This window comes from Diabrotica undecimpunctata, chromosome 5 (assembly GCF_040954645.1).
Source record: "Diabrotica undecimpunctata isolate CICGRU chromosome 5, icDiaUnde3, whole genome shotgun sequence".
In the NCBI taxonomy this organism is placed as follows: Eukaryota; Metazoa; Arthropoda; class Insecta; order Coleoptera; family Chrysomelidae; genus Diabrotica; species Diabrotica undecimpunctata.
Genome location: NC_092807.1, coordinates 122,452,132 through 122,479,815, shown reverse-complemented (window position 1 = coordinate 122,479,815; position 27,684 = coordinate 122,452,132). Strand labels below are relative to the sequence as shown.

Genomic DNA, 27,684 nt, shown 5'->3' with positions numbered 1-27,684 from the left:
TTTATGCAAAATTCTTGCTGATTCTGTCCTTATTTCTTCAGCTGCTTCGATTGGTAAGTTGCGGATCGCAGACTCTATATTAGCGATGATGTCTTCTTTGGGTATAACTTTAGGCACAATCGCAAAATTTCCCCCTTTGGCTAACAATGATGTTTCAGCTGAATTTAAAACTTTATCTGAAAGATTGACCACTGTTCTTTCTGTGTTTTGTTCTGATTCTACCTCCTTATGTTTGGTTAAGCGTTCGTATTTGTTTTTCTGGCGTTCAGTGTTCCTTTCTAGTTCATTTTCCATTTTTCTGTAACAAATGGATTCAATTTTATTCCAATCTTCATATTTCAACCTGCTGCTCAAAACGTAAAACAAATCTAGAAGCTCTTTGTCAACCTTCGCCAAATTTCGTCTGGTGTCATGTATTCGTTCTCGTAATAGTGCTTTTTCCATGCGTGTATATATTCTATTGGCTTGACTTGTTCTGATGGATCGATTCGTTCGTAAGAAGTTCGGTAGTACCCCGTTGTCTCGACATCGTGATAGAAAAGCTAACGACGCAAGAAGTTGAGCTTTCTTCTTCCGTAGACAACTAGTCTTCTGTAGTATGTAGTTACCTCCTCCCCGTAGAGGCGACTGATAAATTGCGTTAGGCTTTCACGGCCATCGTCTAACTTATTAAACTGTTTATTCGGGCTGTTGGGCCGTTGTCTTCTGTTGAGATTTGTTCTCGACGTTTCGCCAACACTAGGGGTTGGCATCTTCTGGAGATGTTGATGCTTCGCTTGTAAGCAGAAACTGACGACGCGTTGTACTACGGAGGCAATATTTATAATTCCCACTCGCCTCCCCTCCACTGGTTTCGGCTTGAGGGGGCGTGTCGTTGTTTATAGTAGCTTTTCTATCTCCGTGTTTGGCGGGAAGGGCGTTTGTGGATTTTAATACTGGTATCCATGTTTTGTTGATTTTTAGTCCTTCTTCTATCCTATTGAAATTGTTTGGGTGCTTGTATATTTCCACCGCTTCCCGATATAACCGTGGGTAGTACTGTGAAGTTTTGTCCAGCATCTGTGTTTCTTCAAATAGTATTCGATGTTCTCCGCTTCCCAAAGCGTGTTCGGCAACGGCAGATTTGTCGATATGTCCTAAACGACAATGGCTTTTATGTTCATTTATCCTGGTGTTGGTGTGTCTTTTTGTGGTTCCCACATATACCATTCCACATGTGCATGGTATTCGGTATACTCCGGCCGTTGCTAATGGGTCGCGTTTGTCTTTTACCGATCTTAAACAATCCTTGATCTTCTTTGTAGGTCTGAAGATGGTCTTTATGTTGGCTTTCTTGAGTATTCGCCCAATTCTGTCCGTTACCCCCGATATATAGGGCAAGAACGCTTTCCCTTTTTTTTTTTTTTTTTTTTGCTATATTTTATAAAGCCATTGTCGTTTAGGACATATCGACAAATCTGCCGTTGCCGAACACGCTTTGGGAAGCGGAGAACATCGAATACTATTTGAAGAAACACAGATGCTGGACAAAACTTCACAGTACTACCCACGGTTATATCGGGAAGCGGTGGAAATATACAAGCACCCAAACAATTTCAATAGGATAGAAGAAGGACTAAAAATCAACAAAACATGGATACCAGTATTAAAATCCACAAACGCCCTTCCCGCCAAACACGGAGATAGAAAAGCTACTATAAACAACGACACGCCCCCTCAAGCCGAAACCAGTGGAGGGGAGGCGAGTGGGAATTATAAATATTGCCTCCGTAGTACAACGCGTCGTCAGTTTCTGCTTACAAGCGAAGCATCAACATCTCCAGAAGATGCCAACCCCTAGTGTTGGCGAAACGTCGAGAACAAATCTCAACAGAAGACAACGGCCCAACAGCCCGAATAAACAGTTTAATAAGTTAGACGATGGCCGTGAAAGCCTAACGCAATTTATCAGTCGCCTCTACGGGGAGGAGGTAACTACATACTACAGAAGACTAGATTGTCTACGGAAGAAGAAAGCTCAACTTCTTGCGTCGTTAGCTTTTCTATCACGATGTCGAGACAACGGGGTACTACCGAACTTCTTACGAACGAATCGATCCATCAGAACAAGTCAAGCCAATAGAATATATACACGCATGGAAAAAGCACTATTACGAGAACGAATACATGACACCAGACGAAATTTGGCGAAGGTTGACAAAGAGCTTCTAGATTTGTTTTACGTTTTGAGCAGCAGGTTGAAATATGAAGATTGGAATAAAATTGAATCCATTTGTTACAGAAAAATGGAAAATGAACTAGAAAGGAACACTGAACGCCAGAAAAACAAATACGAACGCTTAACCAAACATAAGGAGGTAGAATCAGAACAAAACACAGAAAGAACAGTGGTCAATCTTTCAGATAAAGTTTTAAATTCAGCTGAAACATCATTGTTAGCCAAAGGGGGAAATTTTGCGATTGTGCCTAAAGTTATACCCAAAGAAGACATCATCGCTAATATAGAGTCTGCGATCCGCAACTTACCAATCGAAGCAGCTGAAGAAATAAGGACAGAATCAGCAAGAATTTTGCATAAAGCTAAGACACCGAAAAATAATTTGAGCCACCAAGAAATACGTGCCATAAAATCGTTAAACGCAGACAAAGATGTTGTAATTTTACCAGCAGACAAGGGAAACGCCACGATCGTAATGAAGACAGCCGACTACAAAACGAAAATACAAAATCTTCTAGATCCTGCGGTTTATAAGAAACTTAAAAAAGATCCCACAGCAGTCACCCTACGGAAAATCAACAGACTTATTAAATCTTCGTCCATACCAGAGGAGATAAAGCCAAGAATATGCAACAGCGAAGCAGTCCCACCACGCTTGTATGGCTTGCCGAAAATACACAAAGACGATGTACCTCTCCGCCCTATTGTGAGCTCCATAGGATCTCCGTCTTACAGCCTTGCAAAACATCTGGCCGATATTTTACAACCACATATAGGAAAAAACGATGCCTTTGTAAAAGACTCCGCCCATTTTATTGAGAAGATCAAAGGAATAACTTTGCAGGAATCTGACATTCTTGTTAGTTTTGATGTGGTTTCCCTATTTACAAGAGTCCCCCTAGAAGACGTTCTGAATTTAATTGAGGGACTAGTTGCCAAGGATATGGTGGAATTATACCGTATTTGCCTAACTACCACATACTTTTCATGGGAAGACCAAATTTATGAACAGATGGATGGAGTAGCAATGGGAAGCCCACTAAGCCCGGTCGTAGCCAACCTTTTCATGGAGCATTTAGAGAAGAAGATAATGGACTCAGCATACAAGCCTAGGGTATGGTTCAGATACGTTGATGACACCTTTGTGATTTGGGGTCACGGAGCAGAAAAACTAAACGATTTCCTGGCTTATATAAATACACTACATCCAAATATTCAATTTACGATGGAAACAGAAAAAGCTCAACAACTAGCGTTCCTGGATGTATTAGTAAATCGAAAGGAAGGTCACTTAGGACATAAAGTGTATCGAAAACCTACACACACAGACAGATACCTAAACAGGAACTCAAATCATCATCCTAGCCAAAAACAAGGTATCATCAAAACTTTGGCAGAGAGGGCGAAGAGAATTTGTGAACCACAACATCTCCAAAGTGAACTTCTTTATATTGAAAAAGCGCTCACCTCTAATGGGTACACCAGAAGAGAAATACACAAGGCGATGAACAACGTATCTAGAAGAAGGGACGAAGAAACAGAATGTAAAGGGAAAGCGTTCTTGCCCTATATATCGGGGGTAACGGACAGAATTGGGCGAATACTCAAGAAAGCCAACATAAAGACCATCTTCAGACCTACAAAGAAGATCAAGGATTGTTTAAGATCGGTAAAAGACAAACGCGACCCATTAGCAACGGCCGGAGTATACCGAATACCATGCACATGTGGAATGGTATATGTGGGAACCACAAAAAGACACACCAACACCAGGATAAATGAACATAAAAGCCATTGTCGTTTAGGACATATCGACAAATCTGCCGTTGCCGAACACGCTTTGGGAAGCGGAGAACATCGAATACTATTTGAAGAAACACAGATGCTGGACAAAACTTCACAGTACTACCCACGGTTATATCGGGAAGCGGTGGAAATATACAAGCACCCAAACAATTTCAATAGGATAGAAGAAGGACTAAAAATCAACAAAACATGGATACCAGTATTAAAATCCACAAACGCCCTTCCCGCCAAACACGGAGATAGAAAAGCTACTATAAACAACGACACGCCCCCTCAAGCCGAAACCAGTGGAGGGGAGGCGAGTGGGAATTATAAATATTGCCTCCGTAGTACAACGCGTCGTCAGTTTCTGCTTACAAGCGAAGCATCAACATCTCCAGAAGATGCCAACCCCTAGTGTTGGCGAAACGTCGAGAACAAATCTCAACAGAAGACAACGGCCCAACAGCCCGAATAAACAGTTTAATAAGTTAGACGATGGCCGTGAAAGCCTAACGCAATTTATCAGTCGCCTCTACGGGGAGGAGGTAACTACATACTACAGAAGACTAGATTGTCTACGGAAGAAGAAAGCTCAACTTCTTGCGTCGTTAGCTTTTCTATCACGATGTCGAGACAACGGGGTACTACCGAACTTCTTACGAACGAATCGATCCATCAGAACAAGTCAAGCCAATAGAATATATACACGCATGGAAAAAGCACTATTACGAGAACGAATACATGACACCAGACGAAATTTGGCGAAGGTTGACAAAGAGCTTCTAGATTTGTTTTACGTTTTGAGCAGCAGGTTGAAATATGAAGATTGGAATAAAATTGAATCCATTTGTTACAGAAAAATGGAAAATGAACTAGAAAGGAACACTGAACGCCAGAAAAACAAATACGAACGCTTAACCAAACATAAGGAGGTAGAATCAGAACAAAACACAGAAAGAACAGTGGTCAATCTTTCAGATAAAGTTTTAAATTCAGCTGAAACATCATTGTTAGCCAAAGGGGGAAATTTTGCGATTGTGCCTAAAGTTATACCCAAAGAAGACATCATCGCTAATATAGAGTCTGCGATCCGCAACTTACCAATCGAAGCAGCTGAAGAAATAAGGACAGAATCAGCAAGAATTTTGCATAAAGCTAAGACACCGAAAAATAATTTGAGCCACCAAGAAATACGTGCCATAAAATCGTTAAACGCAGACAAAGATGTTGTAATTTTACCAGCAGACAAGGGAAACGCCACGATCGTAATGAAGACAGCCGACTACAAAACGAAAATACAAAATCTTCTAGATCCTGCGGTTTATAAGAAACTTAAAAAAGATCCCACAGCAGTCACCCTACGGAAAATCAACAGACTTATTAAATCTTCGTCCATACCAGAGGAGATAAAGCCAAGAATATGCAACAGCGAAGCAGTCCCACCACGCTTGTATGGCTTGCCGAAAATACACAAAGACGATGTACCTCTCCGCCCTATTGTGAGCTCCATAGGATCTCCGTCTTACAGCCTTGCAAAACATCTGGCCGATATTTTACAACCACATATAGGAAAAAACGATGCCTTTGTAAAAGACTCCGCCCATTTTATTGAGAAGATCAAAGGAATAACTTTGCAGGAATCTGACATTCTTGTTAGTTTTGATGTGGTTTCCCTATTTACAAGAGTCCCCCTAGAAGACGTTCTGAATTTAATTGAGGGACTAGTTGCCAAGGATATGGTGGAATTATACCGTATTTGCCTAACTACCACATACTTTTCATGGGAAGACCAAATTTATGAACAGATGGATGGAGTAGCAATGGGAAGCCCACTAAGCCCGGTCGTAGCCAACCTTTTCATGGAGCATTTAGAGAAGAAGATAATGGACTCAGCATACAAGCCTAGGGTATGGTTCAGATACGTTGATGACACCTTTGTGATTTGGGGTCACGGAGCAGAAAAACTAAACGATTTCCTGGCTTATATAAATACACTACATCCAAATATTCAATTTACGATGGAAACAGAAAAAGCTCAACAACTAGCGTTCCTGGATGTATTAGTAAATCGAAAGGAAGGTCACTTAGGACATAAAGTGTATCGAAAACCTACACACACAGACAGATACCTAAACAGGAACTCAAATCATCATCCTAGCCAAAAACAAGGTATCATCAAAACTTTGGCAGAGAGGGCGAAGAGAATTTGTGAACCACAACATCTCCAAAGTGAACTTCTTTATATTGAAAAAGCGCTCACCTCTAATGGGTACACCAGAAGAGAAATACACAAGGCGATGAACAACGTATCTAGAAGAAGGGACGAAGAAACAGAATGTAAAGGGAAAGCGTTCTTGCCCTATATATCGGGGGTAACGGACAGAATTGGGCGAATACTCAAGAAAGCCAACATAAAGACCATCTTCAGACCTACAAAGAAGATCAAGGATTGTTTAAGATCGGTAAAAGACAAACGCGACCCATTAGCAACGGCCGGAGTATACCGAATACCATGCACATGTGGAATGGTATATGTGGGAACCACAAAAAGACACACCAACACCAGGATAAATGAACATAAAAGCCATTGTCGTTTAGGACATATCGACAAATCTGCCGTTGCCGAACACGCTTTGGGAAGCGGAGAACATCGAATACTATTTGAAGAAACACAGATGCTGGACAAAACTTCACAGTACTACCCACGGTTATATCGGGAAGCGGTGGAAATATACAAGCACCCAAACAATTTCAATAGGATAGAAGAAGGACTAAAAATCAACAAAACATGGATACCAGTATTAAAATCCACAAACGCCCTTCCCGCCAAACACGGAGATAGAAAAGCTACTATAAACAACGACACGCCCCCTCAAGCCGAAACCAGTGGAGGGGAGGCGAGTGGGAATTATAAATATTGCCTCCGTAGTACAACGCGTCGTCAGTTTCTGCTTACAAGCGAAGCATCAACATCTCCAGAAGATGCCAACCCCTAGTGTTGGCGAAACGTCGAGAACAAATCTCAACAGAAGACAACGGCCCAACAGCCCGAATAAACAGTTTAATAAGTTTGTTCAATATGTTACAATGTTACAAAATGTTACTTAACTGTCCAGTGTCCGTTTTATAATTTAAAGTGTTTTTATTTTTATTAATGTAATATTAATTATTTAATTATTAATATGTTAATTATTTCTTGAGATGCATTTACATATATATTTTTACATTTGAAATAATGTTAATTTTTTATCGTATAGCTGTAACGAACGTGCTTAAGACAATTTAATCTTGACATTCAATATTTCAAATACTTCAATGTCAGTTTTTATTTGCGAAATCTTTTAAATTCTGTGAGTGTTTTAAAATGTATTTGTACGCCATTTTTTGTAATGTTCAAATTGTTTTAGTTTACTCCTGAGGAAGCTATTAAATAAATGGCGAAATATTGAGTATCTCAGAAAAAAGAAAGATTTTCATTACAGACCACTTTACCCGATAATTCGAACGTATATATATATATATATATATATATATATATATATATATATATATATATATATATATATATATATATATATATATATATATATATATATATATATATATATATATATATATATATATATATATGGTCAAGCGATAACAAACTTATCTCTGAAAATAGAACACACAGTTATCGTTCATACTCCCCGGTCCGTTCTAATGGATTTGAAGTCACCGGCAGTCCAGGACCGTCACGGCCGTAGGTGCTACGATTTGTTACACCCTTTAATTCGATAATATTTTCACATCTGACTAATATACTCCTGGCAACTGTCAGGAGTATATTAGTCAAATAACTCTCAACATCCTTAAAACACAACAATACGTGAAAACTGAAAGACTCTCAAAAGTACTATATTTAACTTACCTAACATTAGTCATAGTGAATGGAAAATCCAAATCAACTGCGCTATGTGTCGTTACACCGATCTCTATAGATCCTGCCCATTTAGTAACGACTCTATCCAATCTTACTTCAAACAATTCCCCTGTTTTAAGAGGTCGAGCCGTCAGGACTACTCCGTTATTAAAATCGTCAGCAGCATTCGGCCGATGAGCAGTTCTGTTGTTATTGATAACTTCCGCATGGGTACCACAGTTTGGATGAAACGTAAGACGATCGTAGAAATCTTGGAGGGAACTGGGTTCAGGAAGGTGAATTTGCTGATCTCGCGTATTTTTACGAGTGATCAGATTTTGCTCTTCACGTTCATCTCGTTCTACTATAGATACCTAAAAAATTAATGTTTATATTTAATAAATGTCTCGATTTATATATTCGCTAGCTTAAAATTCCACAACTTTTTGAAGTGCGTTCTAATTCACGATTCATTTTTCGGAATCTTTTGAGGTTATGTAGTAAAAACATGGAGAAAACGGGGTTTTTCGGTTTTTGGAGCATGCTGTAGGGAAAAATAATAGTTTTAATAGCTTATTTCGATCGTAAAGATAAGAATACATATAAAAATATGAATTATTATTAATTTATGTGTATGTTGTTGAGGTTATGAGTCAAAAACTTCAGAAAAATGCCAAAAAAAAAAACAGTTTTTTCAATTTTTAGGCATTTTCCACGTTGAAAATGATAATAATATCTATGCCATTCGAAAGAACGGGAAAAAACCCATAAAAAAACATTATTTTAAAGTTGGCCAAAAATTTCCGACATAACCTAAAATATCACTGAAAATTTCAAATATTTTTCCTGGGCTCAATTTTCAAGCTAAAAATCTGAAAAAAATCAGGCAGTTTTGTGTTATTAAAATACGCCTTCATGAATTTTTTCAGATTTTTTGCAGCAATACAGCGTCCAATTTTTTTTTAAATACGTTTTTTCCCATAGCGAACCCCCAGAGGCACCTAGTGCCATGAAAATTTAACTGAGTGAGTTTTTAATAATGTACTTTCGAATGGCCAGACCCAAAACTGAATTGAGCATGGTGCAATTTTGACCATCTTATCCCGCTATAGCCTTTATGATTAACAATCTTCTTTTGTCTTGGACCACATATAAATAATTGAGTAGCCCAGAATAATGAAGTCCTTAAATACCACTTTTTAGTAAAAATTGGTTTTTCGTGACTCGATTCATGTAGATCGAATACACATATTAGAGTGAGAACTGAACATATCCAGTTAGTAGTTTTGCCAGTAGAGTTCGAGAATATGTCGCCATTTCGGGCATTGAGAATGAAAACCCGTTATATCCAGTTTTTACACAGTTGTCATTCTAAGTAGTCTGAATGAAGTGTTGTTTGTTTTCTATAATTTTAATAATGTCTAGTAACAGTGATATCAAGAAAATGAGCGATGATTTGGACCCAGATTAAAGTGATAATGGTAACAGTGATCCTGAATTTAAGGAGAATAAAACAAGAAAGAGGAAAAGAAATAAATGTGTAAATATCGCGGGAAAAGTAATCAGAAGAAATATAACATCAATAAAGGACTGACCTACACTTCCAAAACCGGGAAAAATATCCCTGCAAGGCAGTTGTTAAAATATCCAGTAGTACAGTATGTACAACTGTTAAAGTATGTACAAGTAGAATCTCAATCGAAGAAAAATGATGGTATAGTACTAAATAAGATGTTTAAAAAATAATAATTGTATTTATATAAAATTATTTTAAAACGAGTAGTGTCATAAAAATTTAAACGGATGATTCAATATTGTTATTAATTAGATGACATTGATGACTTTTAAATTTTGACAATCGTTACGAATCGAATCTTTTATTGGCAGATATTCTTTTAATTTTTTACTTCTTATTTAATGTCTGTATTTTGTTAGGTTATTTTTCATACCGTTTTTAATTTAAACATGCTTAGAATAAATATATGATGGCTAGAAACGAATTGATCGAGATTAGTGTACCTATACCTATACTTTTCAAAATACTTTGTGTAAGGTATATTAAAAAATGTACTTTTTAAATACCATATATCTTCAGGTGATATATGCTTCCAGCGTGTAGACGTTCATCTGCCATTTAGTCCTAATTATCTTCCTTCTATCCTACCCACTAAAAGCAATCTTAATGTCTCATATTTACCACCTCTCCTTACATGTCGCAAATAGGAAACTTAACCATAAAATACCATCGATCGATAGGTCTCTAAACAAATAAAATATAAGGTGCCCTCTAAAAATCAACTTTCAATTCTCTGAGCACAATGTAAATTTATGTGGAACAAAATAGTTTTAAAATATGCCTCAAAAATGTTCTTTAAGATATGAAGCTTCTTTAAGATATGTCAAATTTATAATATTCTAAAAAAAAAAAAGGAATTTTACGCCACCGTACTGAAATAAAAAAATTGATAGTTGTCTTACCTTAATAGTCATACCATATAGATCAATAACACCCCACACAGTGGACGGAACTCTTTGAGCAGCAACACCTTGATCTAAACCATTTATAAAATAATGCAAATTTCCATCCGGTTTTCTCATCATTCCAACTCGATCGCCTTCTGTTAATTCGTCCAAATTGAAGTCACCGTACTCTCTCCTAGTTCCCTTACCATTTGTTAATATACCACAGCCTGACATCATTATCGTACCACTGCGCATATTTGTCATAGTGGCAGGAAAGACAAGTGTATTGGGGTTGTGAGTTGTAATACCCATCTAAAAATAAATAATTATTTTTTATATAAATATCGGCTTAATAAATAATCAGTACTATTAAATTTACATGTTTTAAAACTTCATGAACTTTGGAAATACGCATGCTCGAAAAAACAATAAATCCTAAAAACAGGAACGGATCTACACATAGTGTAAAGTACAGCTCACATGATGTCTGTTATTTCCAATAAACACTTGATGTTTATCTTAGCGTGAAAATTGCTTAGTCAGTGCGACGCATTTATTTTGTCTCTTATGTCGAAAGATGTTATGTAGTAATAAAATTCTACGACTTTCTTTCATCACTGTCGAAAAAATAATTTCATCTCTTTATAATAATGTTGATTTAAAATATTTACAATTTGTTTAACTATTTACATTACACAAACTTTGTTTATAAATAAACCTTAGAAGAACTTAGAAGAACTAGAGAAAATTCTAGTAGAGTGAAATTTGGAAGGAAATAATTGTGAGATCATTGAACATGCTTCACTTTTCCCTGTACTTTCTGAGACACCAGTTGCTTGAGTTACTAGCTCTATCTATATAATATCTATATATAAAATGCTAGGACGACAACTCACACCGTTTGTCCGGTAGGGTAACTACGCCACCTAGGAAAGAAATCTGAACTACCAGTATGTATTTGACACTTTAATCATGTTTTTTTCTTGAAACGATACGTTTATACATAATATTAATAATATTAATTACATATTAATATAATTAATAATACGATTAATTTTTTCGAAAAATTGTCAAAAATATTGGTTGCTGTAATTTTAGTATAAAATTTAATAAACAAAATAATTTAAAGCTTCATGTTAGTTTAGGTATAAACAACTTTAGGTACTCCCAGATAACTTATGGTCTTACCTCAAGAGGAAACTATGTACCAAGTTAACATTTAGAGTTCAAGGAATTGCGGCTTTGAATTGTGACTAGCGGGTAAAGTAGGCTAGATACAAAGAGGCGGTCTTACAGCTCAAGTGAACGCTCAATCATTGATCCCTACCTAGAGGGCATTAAGACACCAAAAAACAGAAATATTGTAGTAATAATGAATATACCAATAATTATAACTGATAATTCACTGACCCGAAGAGATAAGCCATTACTTATTATATAGCTCTCGTTTCGTCTTTAAACCTTGTAAAAGGATAATATAAAATTTGTTATGAAAGAACACTAAAAAGGTAATTAAAATTCACCTCTATGCTTCCACTCCACTTATCAACCAGTCTATCAATACGAATTTCAAACAGTTCTGAATCCCTGAGTGGCCGATGGGTCATGACAACTCCGTTGTTGAACTCATCAAGCGGTCTACGTCGTTCAGCGCTTCTGTTACCATTGGATAACTTTACCAAAGATCCACATCTGTCGTGAAAACGTAACCTATCTTGCCTGGGTATTTCTTCTGGTAAACTCAAGCTAGAATTAAAAAATTTGGTGTTAGAATATGTTTCATTTGAAACAAAGAACTTTTGATGGTTACACTTCATTGTAAAACTCCAACACAGTAGAACGTTAATAGATTTATTCTTTACAAGGATTTTGAAGTTTTTTATCATTGTAACAATGTTAGATATTTTACAGCTTAAGTCTCCACGAAACAACATCATTGTGTACAGGTGTCACTTGACTGACAGTACTCCAGCCCTATTAGCGCATGTTCAATATCATCTAATCCGATATCAATTTTGCCTTGAACTTGACAGGGTATATTTGACTCACTACAGTAACCGGGATACTATACAGTGGGAGTTAGGTTGAACTCGGATCCAGGATTTTTCTGGCAAGTTCATCAAATTTTGGCACTCCCAGATTAGCCTAGAGAATTCCTGAGAGTCCTCTTATTCGCTTGATTATTTCTGCACATATTGATCCACTGAAATTCAAAAGCCCTATAGTGAAATATAAATGTTTACATTTCCGCCACTTATATCGGTAAGCCCTGGAAAGTTATATGGTTGAAGTCATCATCCATGTTATTCCTAATTTCATTTATGATATTTACTATGTCCTGAATTAACCACTACGATTCTCAGGTTTTCTCTCAGTCTATAGTATCCCAGCCTGCTCCCTTACAACGATGTGAAGAAGAGGGAGGTTTAGTAGAGCCATAGCTGCTGTTGGCGTGTAATTTCAAGGCAAGTAAGTTTTTGCAACTTGCTTAATGTGATGGTTAGACCTGTTTGCTATACTTTTGGCCCCGTACTGCTGATTCATATATTATTATTGATTTTACTACCATGTTATAAACGCAATGTAACATATCTGTGTTTCTTTACTTCACTCACCAGATTCAGAGCACTTAATCTCTCTAAATAAATTTCGATTTTAGAACTGTATCTATAGTCAGAGCCTGTTATATTTTATCTCTGCCAATAAGTCTGTCGTAAGCTAAGATGATCTTATAGCCCAGGACATGATATCTATCGTTGCAGCATCTAGCTATCAAGCCATCCATAACCAAATTTCACAAGAGAGGAGATGCGAACAACCTCTGGCTACTTGTGCTGACACTGTATATCCCGGCACCATTGCGTATAATTATATGGCTCTTCAACATGCAGTCTATCCACCTGCTATTCCTTTAAATCGAATTACCCTTGCCATTGCTTCGTAGGACGTGTTGACTGCTCCATCTACATCGAGAAGTGCATACAGCATCGTCTCTTGATTTCCAGTACTGTTTCCATACATAATTCTGCTCTAAATGCATATTGTCCCTGATATATCAGCCTTTCAACCAATACACCGCCTCTAATGTGCCTACCGAGCAGTTTTTCTAGCTTTATTTCAGAATGAAAGAATCCATCTCATGGAGTTGTCTATTTTCTATCCAGTTTTGAGTTAGGTATAAATACACTTATGAGGCTCCATGTTCTTGGTATTTAGCCCATAAGCTAGCCTGTAGTATACATAATGTTTTTGTATACTTAAACGTTATAATGTTCCATTCAAGCACTATGTAGCTGTTCATTTTTCTAGTAATAATGGTCCTCAAAATTTTGATTGTGCTGTACCTATAATATTTCATAGACCGTTTTATAGCAACTGACAACATCTTATTTTCAGTTCCCGCTATAATTAATTTCGTCTGTGTTTGCTTTATGTTCAATTGCGTAATGTAAACACACCTGCACTTTCCTTCCCAAGGTACCTAATAAAAGTGTTTATATTAACGCTTAGTAAGTTGTCTGGTAATAGCGTATAAAATACCCAGACGCCGAGTTTTGATTCATTTTTAGTTTAGTGTTGCAATGGCAGCAGACATTAAGTAATTAGTCGTAATTACAGTTTGTTGTGGCGAAAACTCACATTTTTGCGGTAAGCCTTGTTTATTCTGCTTGGTAAGTTCTATTGCCGAGCCTTCAGACAGAAGCTGCCTTATGCATTGTTTCCTTTTTGCGGACTAAGATCTCGACATTTTTGAGGGTCGCTCTCTTTTTTGCCATTCTATTTATCTATTTATTTTGGCCAATACCGGTGCTATCTTCCTTTTACGTCTGCCTGTATAGAGAAAAGAATTTGGGAATTAAAGTTTATTAGTTACAGTATTATGGATCAAGTTTCACTTTTAAATTAATCATATTTAGTTTTAAATTTTCTGAAATAATTTTAGTTTTAACAGTTGAATATTTTAAATATTCATTTGCTTTTGTTTTGCAAGGTTAATGTTCACGACTTAAAGAAGTGTTTCTGAAACTTTTCAAAAGAAAAAATACTATCCTATAAATATGACACTGAATAAATTTATTATTTATAGCATTTATATAATATGAACATACCTGACATTCATATCCATCCTGATATCTAGACTATTGCTGCTACTCATACTAAGTTCACTAAGATCACCTCCAAGAGTAACATTTAAAATGTCATTGTCAATAGCTAAAACAGAACTACCACTAAGACAGTCATCATTATTGTGCTCTCGAAATGCTGGGCTGGTAATGGTAACCTGAACACATTTTCCATATAAATCAACAATGGCATATACCACATTAGGTAGATCTTCAGCTCCCACACCTTGAGATTCACCATTTATGTAAAAAACCAGATCTCCCTAAAAATTTTACAATAAAATTATATTTAATATTTAATTATCATCTAAAATAACAAGTACCCAAAAACGACATAAAAAGCAAAAACATATATCGCTTATGTACGAGAAAAGTGTCACATCTCAAAATTTTGTCAAATCGAGATAAATACACAAAAAATCGAAAAACGGCGAATTTTATGAACGTAGTGTCATAACTAAACTCCGAATGATTTCCGCGAGATAGGAGGAAATGTCGCTTTGCCCGTGTAAAGGTTGGATGGTTCGTCTATTGATATATCGACATAATTCAGTTGAGTGCGAGACGTAGTAGGAGTACATGATTACAGGGTAAGTACATTTTTTTTTAGTAAAACGTCACATTTAAAATTTCTAATAAATTTGCTCTGTGGCTTGTTTCTAGTATTTTCTTGAAAAGTGCCATTAAAATTATAACAGTTTGCTTTAAAATTATGCTTATAAAATATAAATCTAACAGTTTTATATAATGTATCAATTAAAATATGTCACTTTTCTTAATAACACTCACGTACTCATTTTTATTATATTATGTCTCAAAGTGACACCTGTTTAAATGGGACGATCTGGTAGAAATGATTTATTAGGAACAATTGCCTTAACGTTACAATCCTAACGAGATTTAGTTTATTTAATAGCAAAATAATGTAAAACCGTTTATTATTTGCAGACTCTATAATGGAGAGACAGAGAAGTAATCGAGTAATGGTGTTAATGAGGTCGGCAAAGTCCGCTGTGGACACAGAAGGGTCACCTACAGAGCACTGGCAAGTTGTAAAAGATAATAAGTCTAGTCATTTAAAGAAAGTCCCTCTTCCTAGTGAAATGGAAACTATACACAGCAATACCAGCAGATGGATAGATAGTCAAGACTTTCAAGCATCTATTCAATAGTCAACCCACTAACAACAGGTATATGAAAATGGAGACTGATAATGTTAAGATCGATGCTACGATAGCTCTAGAAGTTGAGACTAAAAATGTGAAGACAGACACTGTTGTTCATATGGAAGTTGAAGGTTAGTTTCAATTGTTATTTTTAGTTGTTCGAGACAGACTGAAGGTCTAATAAAATTGCTCTTGCTTGTCAATAGAAAAAACCTGATTTTGTGTTATTTATTTCAGAGGGCGAGCTTGTTAAGTATGGTTCTCTTATGACAACAGAAATTCGGAGTGAATCGATAAAGCCCATTATCAGTAAGTCTGTAGTAAATGGGACTGAATATGTCGAGGTTGATGCTATGAAGTCTATTGAAGTTGAGACTGACCTGAGCAGATCTGTACTGCTGTCACTGTTAAAGGTAAAGATTAGATTAAGTGATTTCTAATTGTTTAAAATAGATTGAAGGTTCTACTGCTCTTGATTAACCATTGAATGAAAAAAAATTGAATTTACTTATTTTGGAAGGTGAGTTTGTCGAGGCTAGTATTAAAGCGGAAGCAGAAAATGTGACTAAAAGTGACAAGGACCCTAACCATGGTACCTTGGAGTCTCTTTGAAGAACATGCAAGCGCGGTCGAAGGAGGCCATGAAAGTTCAGAAGAAGATCCGTTTGCAACCGATGGTGACGATGATCGTGATTTTTTACCTGATGAAAATAAAACAATGAACGTATGAAAAAGACCTAATGTCAAGAAGATGAAATCTGATTCAGCAAAATGGCACAAAACGATCGCGAAAGAAAGAAGGAACCTAGGATTGGCGTATTCATCAATTTCCTCTAAGAAAAAGAAGATTGCTCCAATAAAAATGGGCCAAGCCTGCGGTGGATGCAAGTTTTAGTGTATCTATAAGTTCAGTGACGAGGAACGAGCAGCTATCTTTGTGGATTACTGGAAGCTAGGAGATCTACAAAGGCAAAGAGATTTTCTTGGGCAATGTATGGACGCTATAGTGCGTGGAAAATACAATTACGTGCATGTAAGATGTGCAAGGCGGCATCTCCATTGCAGGAAAAAAGATCTCAAACTTAAGATTCGCAGACGATACAACACTGATAGCAACATCTGAAGAGGAGATGTCGAGACTGATAAAGAGAGTAGAAACCGAAAGCAACAAGTGTGGGCTCAAGATTAATAATCAGAAAACAAAAATCATGATTGTGGACCACGCGAATATCCTCCAAACAACAGGCGCCCTAAGTCAATTCGAGAAAGTAGACGAGTTCACGTATCTAGGATCTTCCTTAAGCAATGCAGCCTCCTCCCATACGGAAATTCGCAGAAGAATAGGGATGGCCAAGAACGCGATGAGTCGACTGTCAAAAATATGGAAGGACCGCTCTTTATCCAAAAAACTCAAAATGAGACTGGTATGGACACTCATTTTTTCAATCTTCAGTTACGGTGCCGAAACATGGACAATAAAATCAGAGGATAGGAAAAGGATTGACGCATTCGAAATGTGGTGCTGGAGACGAATGCTACGCGTCTCGTGGACGGAGCACAGATCCAATCAGTCGATTCTCGAAGAGCTAAACATTCAGACCAGACTCTCCTCTCAGTGTCTTGCAAATGTTTTAAAGTTTTTTGGACACATTGCGAGAAGAGACAATGACAACTTAGAAAGACTAATTGTGTGCGGAAACGTAGAAGGACGTAGAGGCAGAGGACGCTCACCTATCCGATGGTCAGATCAAGTACAGAAAGCCACTGGAGAGACGTTTTCCGAGTCCATGAGAGCAGCCCAAAATCGCAAGAGATGGAGAGAATTGACAGCCCGCATTGTAGGAAATCACGATCCTCAGCAATGAGGAAACGACAAGAGAGAGCATGTCAACGATGACAGTTCTCTAACCCAACTGAGGGGTGGAAATCACGCTTTTTATTTCAAGAAGAACGGCGAAAAGCTACGTAAACCTTTCTTTCGAAACTCTCTTGGCATTAATGATAGGCTAATAAGAACTGTTGGAGATAAAGCGAATAACTGGATGGAGACCAACAACAAAGAGACCAAAGGGGAGACCCAAAACAAGATGGAGAGATCAAGTCTTAGGAGACATAAAGAAGCTGAGAATCTACAATTGGAAGGAGCGCTGTAAGGACCGGAAAGAATGGAGGAAAATTGTAGACAGGGCCAAGTCACACACGCTGCTATAATAATAAAAAAAAAACAACAGCGGACTGATTCTCCGCAATAAATAAATCAGAGATCCCAAAAGGGCGGCAAACACTCCGCCAGGAGTGAATAAGCCATGATGATGATGATGATGAATAAGAACTGTTATCAGCAAAATGTCAAAAACGTCTGCTGGTATAGATATAGAGTGTGAGAAACGTGGGAAGCACGGAAATTATGCTCGCAGTGTCGAAGAGGAGATAAAGTCAGGAAACATATAAAATCTATCCCTCGCATTAAAAACCACTACTACCGAAAAGATACAACAAAGGAATTCATCTGTGGTGGAAAAGCTGTAGCGGATGTGGCTACAGCTTTCAGATGGAGGGATTATGTGGCTGGAATGAAAGAAGAGGGGAAGACATTTACAAATTACCTAATGTATAATAATATTTATAAAACGGAATTTAACATTTCCTTTTTTGTTCCCAAGAAAGACCAATGTGAGCAGTGCGTAGGCTACGAAAATTGCATTGGAGAAGAAAAGGAAGCATTAAAGGCCTCATACAAGCAACATATATTCGAAAAGGATTTAGTACGAACAGAAATGGAAATGGATAGAAAAAGTGGCAAAAATGCGCATGTAGCTGTTTACGATCTACAAGCAATCCTTTCATGCCCACACTGCGATGCGTCAGGATTTTATTACGTGTCAAAGCTCTTTGTGTACAACTTCACAGTATATGACTTAAAAAATAATGAAGTAAGTTGCTTTGTGTGGCATGAAGGGGAAGGCCAACGTGGAGTAAATGAAATTGGGATGTGCATTTAATAATAGACAAAAACTATCCAATGTTTAACTTATATAAATATGCGGTGGATACCTTACCATATTTAAAGTCTATAATCCATAATTTTCTCATAAAGGGCCATATCGAAAATAAAGGAGATTTAGCCCATTCACTCACTGAATAGAATGTAAAGCTGTTTCGAAAAGCATCACCAATTTTCCATCCTGATCAGTACTTTTCACTCATGAGAGGAATAAAAATAGGAAAGAAAAATTTCCAAGTTTTCGAAATGAGTTATAAGGACTTTTTGAACTTGAACTTGACTTTGAAGTCATTATAACTTCAGTATAACTCTTCAAGAATATCCAGTTAAAGTCTCAGAGTGATCGGTGCAAAAGTGATGAAGTTATAGGCATTTATGAATGAGTGAGTTAAGTGAGTGAGGTGAGTGAGTTGAGTGAAGTGAGTGAGTGAGTTGAGTGATTGAGTGAGTAAATTGAGTGATTGAAGTGAGTGGATGAGTGAGTTGAGTGAGCGAGGTAAGTGATTGAAGTGTGAATAGGTGAGTGATTGAGCGAGGTAAGTGAAGTGAGTGAAGTCAGCATGGTGAGTGAGTGAGATGAGTGGGTGAAAAGCTACGTAAACTTTCATTGGAATAAGTACAGTGTCAAGATATCATAATTATGCACTTGTGACATATAACAATCGAAGTACTAGAGCAGTTAAATTCGATGCAGAGGCCACAAAAAAAAGCAGAGTTCATCGAAAAAGATGCTCTAGATATTTTACCAAGTAACACGTTGCTAGAACACATGGCCTGGAATAGATGAAACTGTGAAATTGTTGAATTGAATAAAAATAATTTTTTATCAATATTTTTGACATTTTATTTTTAAATTCCTTTTCAAACTCCAATATGCTGATATTATAACCATGCTGATCTTTGTGCCTTCTATAAAGATTGGTATCCTTCTTCATGAATTGAAGGTTTTTTTGAATGTACTGTGCTGGTACAGTAAGAATTCCCAATCTTTCATAAGCCTGAAGGTAGTCGTCACTAAATCATAACCCAGAAACGACCCTTACTGATTTTCTCTGCAGACCAAATACTCTATGAGTGTTAGCTGCATAACCCCAGACGAGGATAGAGAATGAAAGATGTGAGTGGAATATGGACTGATATGTAGTACATATATAGTCTCCAGTGACATGCATTTTGAAAGATTTCTCAAAATAAAGAGATTTTTATTTAGTTTTTTGCATGTTATTAATATGTGGGCCCCCCGTAATTTTGGGACCAAAAAACTCCTAAAAATCCAATTTCGCTAACTCCAGCATTCATATCCCCCACATCTCTCATTGTTCAAAATCATTTGTTTTATTGTTGTTCAGAACCAACCTATTTGCAGCAAACCATTGCTCAGTCATTTGCTGTACCATCATAGAACCATCCAGCACATCTATTATATATATATATCCTAATATAATATATACTTTATCTATGAAAGTTCATGTTTATTAGGTGTCTATTAACAACTGCTTTCTGGTGCAAAAAATAACACAAACATTGATAAAACAGCTAGATATACCCACCTCACTTGTTCTCATTAATCCAATTCTATCATCTTGGTTAAGTCTATCTAGATCCATTCCATAGCCCTCCACTAGACAAGCACCATTTTTAAAAACTGTTGTTCCTGACATAATCTACAAACAAATTATGCAATAAGTCAACTTTTTAAAAAATATAAATCAATTATTTATAAGAAATTTAATTTTGTTACAGTCCAATATGCAAGAAAGTAAATTTACCATCAAAAGAAAGTTCATATAACTACAAATTTCATAAAACTAAATAACACAAATTAAAAGTGTTACATTCAAATTAAACTTCTTGAGTCTCTTTCTGAGCCATTGTCATTTTCACTAGATTGCCTGAAACATTGTCATTATTTTCTGAACTTAGTGGAATATCACATTAAGAGTCACTAGCTAAAACAAGTTTTTCAAGTTTCTATGGAGTGAATGGAATTTTACTCCATTGACTAGGCTCTACTTCTGGCTCACAATCTACACTTCTATTTTTTTTTAAGGATCTATTTCAACACAGTCATTACAAACCAAACTAAAACAGACAGTGTATACTGCACATACTATATAAATAGTAATGAAAATAAATCTATTTTGTAATGTAACAGTGAAAAAATTTAAATTTTCAATGTAGTGCCACAAATTGAGCCTACATGATTAGTCACCTGGTATCATACACAACTAGTTCATATATGGCATCTGTTTGAAACCTCACTAAATTCATAAAACTTAAAAAGAAAGTTTTTTTTCATTTCCTTTATAAAAGGTATATAATAAAATATCCAAACAGGTTATATCACAAATACATTACAGAACGTTTTCTGAATGTAAATTCCCTCATCAGTGTAACGAAGTATACATGCTATGAGCCACTAAAATATATGGGTGAAAACCCTTTAAATGTTATTAATTTATAGATATGTTACATTATATATTATTATAAATTAGGATGTTTAAGTTACCATTGGAATTGGTAACATGGCAATGTATGGCTCTGCATAGGTTACATGGTCCTGAGACAAAGTGTCTTCGAGGACCTATTGATAACAACTCTGTTAACTCTGTCTAACAACTGAGTTGTTATCAATAGGTCCTTGAAGACACTTTGTCTCTTCCATGTTGACCATGTAACCTATGTATAGCCATATGTTGCCATGTTACCAATTCCAATGGTAACTTAAACATCCTAATTTATAATAATATATATATAATGTAACATATCTATAAATTAATAACATTTAAAGTGTTTTCACCCATATATTTTAGTGGCTCATAGCATGTATACTTCGTTACACTAATGAGGGAATTTACATTCCAAAAACGTTCTGTAAATTCTGATATAGCCCGTTTGGGTATTTTATTATATACCTTTTATAAAGGATTTGAAATAAAAAATTTTTGTGATACATGGTATACAGCCAGCTACAGGAACTTAGTTTCCTAGTGGATTTTAAAAAGAAAGTATTAGGTTACTGGCAAATTATTTTAAGTTTAGGGAAATAATTAGATGATTGGATGATCAAATATTATTTTTTTAAAATATGCAATAACTTAAAGTTAGGTTGGTGCCACTTGACTACTTAAAGCTAAATTCCAAGGTTTTATAATACATAGACAAATTGACCAGGTCCAATACTTGCCAAATAAGAAACTTCAAAGCAAAATATTTTTTTATATTGTCCAAAATGTAAAGTATATTTCCAGGTGTTAATTTTATTTATTCTAAATGTTTGACTTACCCAGGAACCAGATTGTATTTTTGATGCACATGGAGGAAAATCAAAATCTAAAGGATCACAGTCAACTACACCTATTTCTAAACTTCCTGACCATGTATTGACCTAAAACGGAAACTATATTATTCAACAAGATTCTGAAACTACTTTCTTGTAGCATATCTAATCTATAAATATTATGTCTATATGGGATTAAGCCACAATTATTGCTTGTAATGACAATTACATTTTTAACTATGTTTGACATTTCAATTTCCACTCCATAAATCGTTTTCAAAAGGATATTCTGTATTTATATTATTCAATTTATTAAGTAGATTAAATTATTAGTAAGTAATAACCAAGCATATATATTTGAAAAAGTCCACAAATTTAATTCTCTGGTAATAAAAAGAAGGTTAAACAGATATAAAGAACAAGAGATACAATTAACAATAACAAAACAACACAGGCACTTTAAAATGCTAAATTAATGAAATTTACAGATAATAAAAGACATATATTAGTCATAATACTGGTTATGTACATGAATTATGTGAGCTGAATATGGTTGGAAAAGAAAAATTGAAAATTAATTTTGATGAAAATACAGATCTAAAAATGAATAAATGCTGAGGGCCGAAGAGAAGAACAAGTAAATAGATTATTATATTAACAACCCAATGATTAAAATGATAATAGACTACATCAATACCAGAACAGGGAAAGAATCCTTAAATTGTTTTCAAGAATTTAAAAAATGTACATTGTTAATTGGAGATAAGACCCGAAATATAACTAACTGAAAAGTGATTTTAAAAGTATTCAAAAAAAAATCTATAAACACAATTAATATAAAGAATAAGACTGGTTTTACATTCGTTTTAAGGTGGATATTTTGTTCAGAGCCTATAAGTACTGACAAGAATTTAAATAAATATCCCTATTTACCTTTTTATCAATTTTTATTTCAAAAAGGACATCATTTTGTAGGGGTTCTGCAGAAATGACCAAGCCATGATCAAATTCACTTTCATTTCGAATGGCAGTACAGTTTTCGTTTATTAATGTAATTCTTTCACCACACCGATAGTGAAAGTATGCCATTATTGTTATATTTATTTGTACTTTTAAGCTTTTATGCTCTTACATACTTCTGTTATTTCTATAATATAAATAAACTTTTTCAAGATTGACACTGACAGACGTCAATCAATGCAAGGCAAGGGATTTACTTGTGATGGCAAGAAGAGGGACTTACCTTACTACAGTCCATCTAATTTACGTACCGTTGTACGTCATTATCATTGACAGAGATCGAAGTTGACATACAAGTTATACAAGTTATAGTTGCCAAAGTATAAAAAAATACTGAATCCATTTTAAATCAAATAGGTTACATAATTATTTCAAAAGTGGATTATACAACAAAATGGGGTGGGTGGGGAAGCTTGAGTTATGTCACCAGAGTACACAAGAATACAAAACTCATTTATTATCACAGTTTGTTCGTGGTAATTATCTTTCAGTTTATTATTTGCTTTATTATTTATCGTTTCTTAATTATTTCAGTTTACTTTATATTTTTATATTTGAAATTTTGGTGTTGTTTTCTATAAAAACTTATTTTGAATTATCGAAGAAACGTTATTTATTGTAGTTGTACATCGTACCTATTGTCTTCGTATCTTTTTATAAGGTAGGTTAAAACTTTAAAATTTCATTGTGTATTAACGTAATAATAATGTTGATGAAATTTTAGAATGCCAGGCACAGGTTGTAGTGTGACCAATTGTAAAAATAATCATTCATGATCAATCAAGAAAAGATATTAAAAAAAATGGAAAAAATAGTTATGTAATTCGGTAATTTATTCAATAGTTAATCCAGTATTGATGGAAATTCAGTATACGCGACAAATTTTCAGTGTAAAATGGATATTGAAGTCCTAGATTTACGTAAATCCTGCATTAAAATTGGATAAACGTTAACAACCGGTTCTGATTAGTTTTAAGTACCAAACTGCCTATATATCAACAGTTTTCCATAATTAGGTATTATAATCCACTAGACATCTTTATTTCATAACTATCTTTACTATTTTCCACACATCAAAGACATAAAAACGACGATTAACAATGTTACGATTCAAATTACTGTACTCTCGTGACGTAATTTCGGGCTTAATGTTCATTGGTTAGTCGGAAGAGGCAACCGTAGTAAGTCTACGAACCGTGATTTATGCCAAAATATCACCTTCGTTTGATTACAGTTACAGTTCGTTCCGAACAAATGTTCTTCGTAAAAACGCTTTATAATACATTTATACAAATTAAATGAAACATATTATTGTGTATTTCTTTAAGTTAACATTAATAGAAATCTTTAAATATTATTTCTAGGCGTATATAATAAAATATGTCTAGTAGCTGTAATGCCTGTGTACTCAGCAATGTGATTCTAAAAAAGAACACACCTATATAAATATTTCGTGTTGGTATCATGTGACCTCACGGGCTATGACGCGGATGACGTACAACGGTATGTAAATTAGATGAAGTATAGAGGGCTGTGTACTATGTATTCTGAATTTCTGATTGTCAATAATGTCAATGTCAATTAATAACAAGGTCATTTTTATGGGAAGTTGTGTTTTTCAATTAATAACTTAAATCTAGCTTAAATTATATCACTGCAGTATAAGTTATTTGATCGTATTTATATTAAAGCGTTTAGTATGCCATATGCAAATCAGCCATCTGTTCATATAACAGATTTAACAGATGATAATTGTAAATTTTATATAGAAGACACGGATTTAAGGTAACATAACCTAAAATAATAACAAACAGTTACATGTATAATCACATAATACTGTATGTACTTTCATAATATCTTGTTTTAGTGTTGCGAATAGCATTCGCCGCGTCCTTATTGCAGAAACTCCAACTTTAGCTATTGACTGGGTAAAATTAGAAGCTAACTCAACTGTTCTTAGTGATGAATTTTTAGCACACCGAATTGGATTGATACCATTGGTTTCTGATGAAGTTGTACAAAGATTACAATATCCTAGGGTAAGCTAACAAAAACGTCTTCGATTTTATTTTAGTTTTCAACGTTTGAAAATAACCATTTTTATGCAATTTGAATTTGCTGGCAATTTATGTGCATATAAAATATTTTTTTAATCATGTAAAGCATTTTTATTATTATAATTTTACTTTTAAGGATTGCGTGTGTCTGGACTTTTGTCAAGAATGCAGTGTTGAATTCACTTTAGATGTAAAATGTACAGATGATCAAACTCGGCATGTAACAACTGCTGATTTTAAATCTAGTGATCCACGAGTCATACCAGCAACATCGAAACATCGTGATGACGAATCCTCTGAGTATGGTGAAACAGATGAAATTCTTATTATTAAATTGCGAAAGGGACAAGAGCTTAAAGTTAAAGCATATGCCAAAAAAGGCTTTGGAAAAGAGCATGCCAAATGGAATCCTACATGTGGTGTTGCTTTTGAATATGATCCTGATAATGCTATGAGACATACATTATTTCCTAAACCAGATGAATGGCCCAAAAGTGAATATAGCGAGTTAGAAGATGATCAATGTAAGCATAAATATTTTTTAGGCTTGTTTAATGAAAGTTTGGTTAAGTTTTAATTGGTTAAGGCAAATGAAAATGTTTTTAGTTTCAATTTCTACATCTACTCTCATATTTTGTGAAAATGGATAAAATTATTGAATTACTTAATAAAATAAGTAAATAATAAACTTTAAATATAATGGATAATAAAAATACCACCATTATCCTAACATAATTAAGTCTCTAAAAGATTTTTAACCAAATACTATTTCAAATGAATTGTAAAAACTAATTTAGATTTCACTTATGTTAGTAAACTTATTTAACCTTGATGCCCATGCACTCTTTAGAGCCACATAAGACCCAGAGTATGCCAGAATTGTTGCCAACATCCACTAATTAGATAGGACACCATAAGAAGAAGTGAACTTATTATTTGTATTTGTTTTTTAAAATATTGCTTATTTACTTTACTTTTTTGAAATACTTTTTTTTACTAAAGTTTGGAATCTCTTTAAGCTGAGCATTCACGTTCCGACTTGCGGTCCCACTTAGTAGGACTACTAGCTGGATATTCGTCTCCACTCACGATCAGACTTGCTATCCAACTGGCGGTCCAGGTCCAACTTCAGTTTTAGTTTATTTTCACAACAGTGTACATTGCTTAACCAAAAAATGTATCAAGTAAACACTACACAAGATGTAATTAGGAGGAGGAAAATGGCAGCATTGTGCTTGTTATCCTTATCTTTTGAAAAAAAAGAAGAAAAAATGTTGGATGAAGAAATTATTTGTTGATCTTGTGAATTATTGTGACACGAAATTTTTCATAAGATGCCACAAGAAAATAACTTCAGAACATTATAAAGAAACAGTTACTTCTAATTTCAGTACAACTATGATTTAATTTTCATCGTTTGTTGATAATTATTCTGTAGCCAATTCAGAGTGTTGGAAATTGTACCCGTGTGGGAGTGTCCGAAATAAATTTACAGAGGGAAAATGATTTGCCCTAACAAAAAATAGATAATGATGAAGAATCTTATATATTTTAATAGTGGTAATTAATAATATTTGCGAACTAGAGATCTTTGAGTGAAGTAATTCATAGAAATCTCATATGTAACAGGTGCCTAAGGTTAACTGACAGGATATTTTCAATCTGACTTCCAACTTCACCATTTACACTCCCACTTTGTCGCCAGTCGGAAGTCAGACATTCAAGTAGTCCCTCTAGATGTTCCGACTCGTACTACTAGTTGTCCAACTAATCCAACCAGCCCACTCACGGTCCAATTTTAGATCCAACTGTGGAAGTTGGACCACTAGTCGGACTAAAAATCGGAACGTGAATGGCCTGTTTTAGATTCTGATCTTTCTATTTTTAAATGAGTTGATAAAAATAAATTATTAATTAAATCAATAAAAAATAATTTTTAGTTGCTAGATCTATAGTTACTAATTTGGTAGTATATGAAATAAAAGTTTTAAATGGTTTATAGATAAGGGAGCAATTGATTGTATTTCCACTGATTTCTCCAAAAATTTTGATTTATTATAGTCAAAACTTGGGTCCGTGGCGCCATACATTTTTTATTGCAGAATCGTATTTAGAATATATTTCTAGTAACATGTTTATAGTTAAAAAATAAATAATTATTAAGATTAAGCCAATTAAAAGTTTTTATGTAATCCGAGAGACTTGTTGCTAAAGACACATTGTGGGGCACATTTCATCAGAAATAAAGTAGTTATAAACTGACAACAATGTTTCACTGGTCAAAGCATTTATGTAAATTAATCTAATGACAATTTACTTTTTAGATGAAGCTCCATATAACTGGGAATTAAAACCTAACAAATTCTTCTACAATGTGGAAGCTGCTGGATTGTTGAAACCAGAAAATATTGTCATCATGGGTGTAGCTATGTTAAAAGAAAAACTGTCAAATTTGCAAACACAACTCAGCCACGAACTAACACCAGATGTTTTGGCCATTCCAATTTAAGAAGATAACCACAATCGAACGGTTCATTCAACCACAGTTATACATTTTTTTTATAGTACATAAGTTTTACAGTATAGAAACAATTTCTGACATGTTAATTAAAGATCTTGTTCAAATAGACTAGAAATAAAATTTTGAATCTAATTTCTACAAA

General features: G+C 34.9%; 2 protein-coding genes across 3 annotated transcripts in view; one reads left to right on the top strand and one right to left on the bottom strand.

The window, feature by feature from the left end:
• Neurl4 (neuralized E3 ubiquitin protein ligase 4) overlaps positions 1-23,108 on the bottom strand; it is a 306,909-nt gene extending 283,801 nt beyond the window's left edge. For both annotated transcript variants that reach the window (XM_072532633.1, XM_072532632.1), the window contains exons 1-7: positions 22,878-23,108; positions 21,951-22,052; positions 20,215-20,328; positions 14,480-14,757; positions 11,894-12,116; positions 10,386-10,682; positions 7,917-8,281 (exon numbers count right to left, since the gene is read on the bottom strand). In XM_072532633.1, coding sequence (XP_072388734.1) covers positions 7,917-8,281; positions 10,386-10,682; positions 11,894-12,116; positions 14,480-14,757; positions 20,215-20,328; positions 21,951-22,052; positions 22,878-23,033 — 1,535 coding nt within the window. In that variant the 5' untranslated portion in view covers positions 23,034-23,108. The remainder of the gene's footprint in view (positions 1-7,916; positions 8,282-10,385; positions 10,683-11,893; positions 12,117-14,479; positions 14,758-20,214; positions 20,329-21,950; positions 22,053-22,877) is intronic.
• A 1,435-nt stretch (positions 23,109-24,543) lies between these two features.
• Polr2C (RNA polymerase III subunit RpII33) lies at positions 24,544-27,684 on the top strand. The gene is made up of 4 exons (XM_072531139.1): positions 24,544-24,749; positions 24,832-25,003; positions 25,158-25,545; positions 27,346-27,684. The coding sequence occupies exons 1-4, from the start codon at positions 24,664-24,666 to the stop codon at positions 27,528-27,530; spliced, it is 831 nt and encodes a 276-aa protein (XP_072387240.1). The 5' UTR covers positions 24,544-24,663; the 3' UTR covers positions 27,531-27,684.